Raw genomic sequence first — 6181 nt, 5'->3', positions numbered from 1 at the left:
TTTTTTCTAAAACAAACAATGCAAAAATTATTCCTTTAATTATCTTTTATGTTTTCACTTTAATGTTATTTCTATTACATTAAAAAGTAATTTTCAAAAGAAAAATGTATGAATATGTATGGACATATTTCATATATGATTATATATGTTTATAAATATTTATACATATTAATGTATACAAAATTTTTTACCGGGAATATAACTTAAATGTATATAATTATAATGTATATCATTATAATTATAATTTGTTGTAATATAATTAAATACAATATAATATAAGTAAGTCCAATGTAATATAATTAAATAACAACGCAAATGTATGCGAATGTTTTGTTGGTCGATCACCCAGTAAATGAAAATGGATTAAAATGGATTGAAATTTTTTTCTATCCGAATGCGTATTTTAAATAATGAATGTTCTTTTTTGGATTTAATTGGATTCAATTAGATTCAATTGGATTCAATTAGATTCAATTGGATTCAATTGGATGCAATTGGATTGAAAAACTGCATTTAAAAAATTTGCTACATTCAACATTTTGAATTGAACAGTATTCACATGCACAGAAAAAGCTAATATTATTTTTAGATTGAAAGGCATATGCTCCATGCATAATCCTATAAATGAATAAAAATGCAGGATTGAAAAGCATTCATTTTAACATTCGTGAATAAATATTTCTGAAAATCTGAATCCATTTCAATTCATTTCAATCCATTCTCGTTTGCTGGGCAGGAATACATGGAGATATTTCAGCGAAAATTATTTTCAGCCGAGAACATTTCTGATACAAATGCTGTGTTTAATTTCGGTATCATGTGCGCGGCAACATTAAAAATGCATTAGCTTTTTGATATTTCATTATATCTTAATGTCGATTTTTTGAGCAATAAGCCCTTGGAAACATCTCTTCCTCTGTTCATTGTACAATCGTCCATGAAAATTTCGGACGCAAATGCAACTCGTAATTATTCATCTATAAAGTTACGACGGCGTCGTATTAATAAATACATCTCTTGCTATATGTGTGATGAGAGAAGATAAGTCTTACGCAAGTCTGCAGAATGATAGGCTCTTTGAAGAAATTGCCATGCATCGTGTTTAGAAGTGGTAGAAGCACTATGTGCGCGACAATGGGAACTGTTGTCGGATTTGCCGACATGCGCAGGAAAAACTTTTTCTTATAATTGTATATGCACGAAGCAAACGTTGTCGATTTTCCTGGTTTCATGTTCAAGAGACCTGAAAGAGAAAGAACAATGCTCAAATAAAGGGACGTGTTACATCAGTAGTATATTACACCGACGATTAATATATAAGGAGGAAGGACATACTGAAATGTATCATAGCGTTAAAATATTCCCTTAAAATTGATTTTAATATATCTTTGTTGTTTGAATGGCCCATTATTACAAGTACATCTACTTTGTCCAAAGCGTCTTCGATTCTTTTTCTTATTGCGTTCAATCTGGAAGAACATGATCGTTAAATTAAGAGCTACAACGATATTAATTTTTCGACGATATTATAAATCAAATCGTGTATTATAGTAGTTAGAGGAACAATGAATTTTAAATGCACTTGTAAGCAGAAATTCCGAAGTCGATGGGATTGTATCCATTCTTTTTTAATAATGAGGTCAGAGTTACTCTATTGCTTTCATAGATTCGTCCTAAAGTTAAATTTTCAGGTTCTTCCAATTCGCTACTGATAGGTAGCAGACCTATAGATGGAAGTTCAGTGACTGGAATTATATCGAGGCTACATAATGTCAAAATACCCAATTCCGCTTGTCCGAGACAAGTGAACTTTGGTACAATGAGTTGAGAACACTTTATTTCGTTTCTAGCGTTTCTTTAACAATTGTTTTGTGATAATAAAACAAATCATGTTTTAAGAGGTGTATTAAATGACATCGAACTATTTTCGTCGTATACCTGATGTTCTTATTTATTTCTGGGGCAACCAAGATTCTGGGGCAACTCAATTTCGTATTCCTTGTCGATATTAAAATAATCGTCCTCATTATCGTCCAATACCTTTATATTCTCTGGCGTTATAATCGTATTTGCTCCTGCAATCGCGCATAAAAGAATCGCAATAATAAATTCTTTACTGTAATTAAGCAAGCTTAATTTACAGTTGTAATTATTTTTATCATTTTTATCATTGGGATCTCCACTTCTTACACGTACGCAGGTATGACAAAAATTTTATCATAGTGAAAAAAGATGATTTTGTAAAAATCTAGCTTCGTTGTTTGAATTCCGACTAATTTAATCAATTAATAATTTAATAGATAGAATTATTATTTCCACACAATTCACTTCTCGTGATCTCTAATTCACTTTTATTCTTTCTAGATAATGTAAAAAAATTAAGAATCCCACCCACGTGCTATAATATAATAAACGAAATCATGCTAACCATCATGCATTAAACAGATTTTGGCTGCCCTTTCCGTGACTTGTGCTTTCAACACTTTCCTTACATCTTTCCCATCGTTGGCCAACACCACGTATCCATGTTTAGTGGAAGTCTTGTAAGACGGCATGTTTACGGGGGAATGTACATTTTTAACCATTATTCTGCCATAGGCGTCATTTGTTTTCATTTTTTCTCTTATATAGTCATTAGTATCACGTATCGTAATCTGTATTATACGTATTGCTTCTTTCGATATTATAACATTTTGCTTTTGTTTCTTATAATAATAAATTCTCTTCCTGTAAAGAAAATCAGTTACTATTTGCATATACGCAGCCTCGCAAAAATTTATTTTATTGCTTGCGAATGTGGAAAATATTTTACCATTTCTTCTTTGGAAATATTATATAAAGTTAAGTTATCATAACTGTCATCAGTATCGTTTATAACTCATTAGAACTACATTCATTAGAACTATCACGATTCGTTTCATATTCGTTAAGCATCAAATACTGTATTTCTTTTATCACTTCATGATTTTTCTTCAAACTTATCATTGCGGTTGCATAGGAGCCGCACATATTGATGATAAATGTTTGCTTTAGTATACCACATATAAATCTAAGAACTATTGATACTATAAAACTATAATATTAAAAATTGCAAAATAATTGAAAATTTTATCGATTAAATAAGTGCGTTAGTCTTCATTTCTTTTTTCCATTAGCTTTGATATCCATATATTTATATTTTCCGAGATATTTTTATCAATAATTTCTTCAATTATCTTATATGTAACATCACTCAACGACAAGAAAGCCATAGTATTGCCCATTAAAATAATATCATCTTCATTTTTATCACATAAAGAAATTAATTGCTTCTATATATATAAAACATAAATTATACAAATTATACAAATTTATGTATTTATGCGTGCTGCGAAAAAGATACTTAAAAATTTATCTATAAAAATTACCTTTATTTTTTGTTTGTCACACTTCGAAACTTTGATAGAATGCAGTTGTCTTATACACTTAATAGCGAAGGGATTTGAGTATTTAATGAGTCATTATTATTGTTTTCCATTACTATATAAGCACACACAATTAAAATATAAAATTATTATAATATTTTTAAGAGATATACACGATGTCATGTGTATGTTAATATTATTAATATACAAAAAAAATTATTAATAATCAAAGATACTCGAAGATAAGACGTGTGTATGCGTGCGTGCGTGCGCGACATATTTGTCATCACGCATAAAGAAATCGACTTTAAATTGTCAAAGAGTTTGTTACTAAAAACAATTCAATCGAGTTAGTTTTGAGAAAAGTTCGTATTTTGTGTATTAAAATATCGATCAGTATATCAAATATTTTTCGTTTTTATCAGAATGATATTAAAAAATTATTTTGTGAAATAATAAATTAGTTGCAGATTTATCTCGTGGATAAGTTATTATGTTTTAATTTATGTACATAATTTAATCAATAATATAGTATATCGAAGCGTTGCGTATGAAAAATCATTCTACAGTTCCTTTTAATTACAGTTTCTTTTAATTAATTTTTCTCATTATAAATTGCTATCTTTTTGTTCATATTATCAATTTGAAGACATTGTCTCAATAAATCTTTAATATTTTTCTTTTATTGAAATTATATTCAGAAGTATGCACATGCATTTTCTTATAGCTTATATTAGGTATAGTAAAAAGAAATCCATTATTTTTCCATTCAATTTTATGCAAAAATAATGGATTTCTTTTTACTACAATATATAATATATATAATGTGAAATTATAAAATGGTATAGGGATCGGACCGTGCGGTAGTAAAACTTTTATGATTACAAAGTTGCATTATTTTCAATTTTTATATTTTAATTATCGTAAATCAAGTTGGTACAGGACGTGTGATAGAATTTATTTAATAAAAAGGTTAGTTCCACTTTGGGACTATCTACAAGAAGGATCGGTTATAAAGTTTTTAATGTAAATAAAAGGTACCTGCTCTCCGTTGTCGTATCCTTTATCCTCTCAATGCGACATTGAAATCGCACATGCACACTCACACTTTTAATTACAATAGTTAATTGCTTGAAAAAATATATTTTAATCCTTAACCAGCACAATGGGTCCTTAAGCGAGTAGTTCTAAAAGCGACTTACATCTAGTTACAACAGCAGCGACGAATTATGGATATATTAAGATATGCTATTAATCAAGAATGTTGCTTGGTTAAGCTGATTATTAGCTGATCTCTCATCGAATCTTTCTTATTCATCTTTTGTTTCTATTTTCCTCTAATTTAAAAATATGTAATTATATTTTCAAAGTTTTTGAATTCTTGTATTCCCCTTGGGATCGTAAAAAAATCTATTCGAGTAAATATATGAGATTAATATTTATGTTTCTCTCGCGCTCTCTCTCTCTCTCTCTCTCTCTCTCTCTCTCTCTCTCTCTCTCTCTCTCTCTTTTTCCCTCTCTTTTTCTCTATCTTCGTTCCAAGTGTTATAATTAAAACAAATAAATTATGAAAATATATTTTTTTCTGTACATGTTTTTATGTGTGTAATCACCACGTTCTCTTATATTCAAAATCTCAATTTAATGAATTTAGCAAGGATCCAATGAGGGATTCAAGAGTTAATTATCCGTGACCTCGCCATATCAAATGCATAACTTTACCATACTGATTAAGGATTAATGATCGGGTTTCTGCTCTTGTTGTTGATTACAACGGAACGTGCAATACGATATGTTCGTAAACCGAGAATGAATCGGATTGCATATATAGAGTACAGATATGTACATATCTGCCATTCTACCAAGAACATTAAAGCTAAAACTCCTAAAGTTAGATTCGATAAAATCACAGGTTTAGAATTTATAATGTGTCACGAATTGACAGACTTCAACTCTATATTTTTATTGTGTTCACGGAGTAATTACACTAAGATGCCCTTCTTTCTTAATCTCAGTCGTAAGCATAATTACGGTGAGGATTCTGTTTCTTCTTCTTTTTTCTTTTTTTCTTTTTTCCCGATCTGATAAGTGTAGAGAGATATTTACATGCAAATATACATCAAATTGGAGGAATGAGAATATAGTTACGTGCGTTTCTCAGCCGCGTCGTCGTTTTCGAGGATAGGAAAAACCGATAGCATCGTTGTCGCGTGGATGATCGTAATGATCGTCGTTGATCACGCACTACGTTGATAAAATTTGATAAAATTCTTTAGGCATTTAGGTGCATCGATGATGGAGGGTGCGCATGTATACAAAGATCTGCAGATCTTAGAGGGAATGATTTACTAGACGCTTCATTTTATTAGGAAAATATCAGATTGAAACGAAAGTTCATAGCGCTATGAATTTTTGTTTCAATTCAATAATTTCATAATTCAGTTAAAAAATACCGTTTTACTTTTTGTGAAGACCGTAAGAATTCTCGATTAATTGCGAGATTCCTATTTTTCTCTCTATTATCCTATTATAGAATATTAATATTTTAATATTAATATTTTCTGAAGACAATCACTATGTCACTTGAAAGATAATTTACATGCTAATACTTGATTGATAACGGCGACGTTATCTATATAGACTGAATTGCCTATGATAACCGAATATCCTTTAGTCACACTCATGGAGCTTTTGATTAAGGAAAGCTGAGATAGCTGAGAATATCAAGGAAATACACACAGAGCTTTTCGTTTTCATCCGCACCCTCGATCAAACAA

At 29.8% G+C, this 6181-nt stretch overlaps 1 protein-coding gene across 1 annotated transcript in view; it reads right to left on the bottom strand.

The window, feature by feature from the left end:
* Positions 1-2615, bottom strand: part of LOC108684543 (gephyrin-like) — an 8113-nt gene extending 5498 nt beyond the window's left edge. Inside the window, 9 exon segments of the mRNA XM_018188921.1 lie at positions 759-812; positions 815-977; positions 1053-1243; positions 1336-1469; positions 1583-1855; positions 1939-1982; positions 1984-2078; positions 2166-2210; positions 2438-2615. Coding sequence (XP_018044410.1) covers positions 759-812; positions 815-977; positions 1053-1243; positions 1336-1469; positions 1583-1855; positions 1939-1982; positions 1984-2078; positions 2166-2210; positions 2438-2615 — 1177 coding nt within the window.
* Between the last annotated feature and the right edge of the window lie 3566 nt (positions 2616-6181).

This window comes from Atta colombica, unplaced genomic scaffold, assembly GCF_001594045.1.
Source record: "Atta colombica isolate Treedump-2 unplaced genomic scaffold, Acol1.0 scaffold100, whole genome shotgun sequence".
Taxonomy (NCBI): Eukaryota; Metazoa; Arthropoda; class Insecta; order Hymenoptera; family Formicidae; genus Atta; species Atta colombica.
The sequence above is the reverse complement of the archived record's forward strand: the minus strand, read 5'-3'. Positions and strand labels throughout refer to the sequence as shown.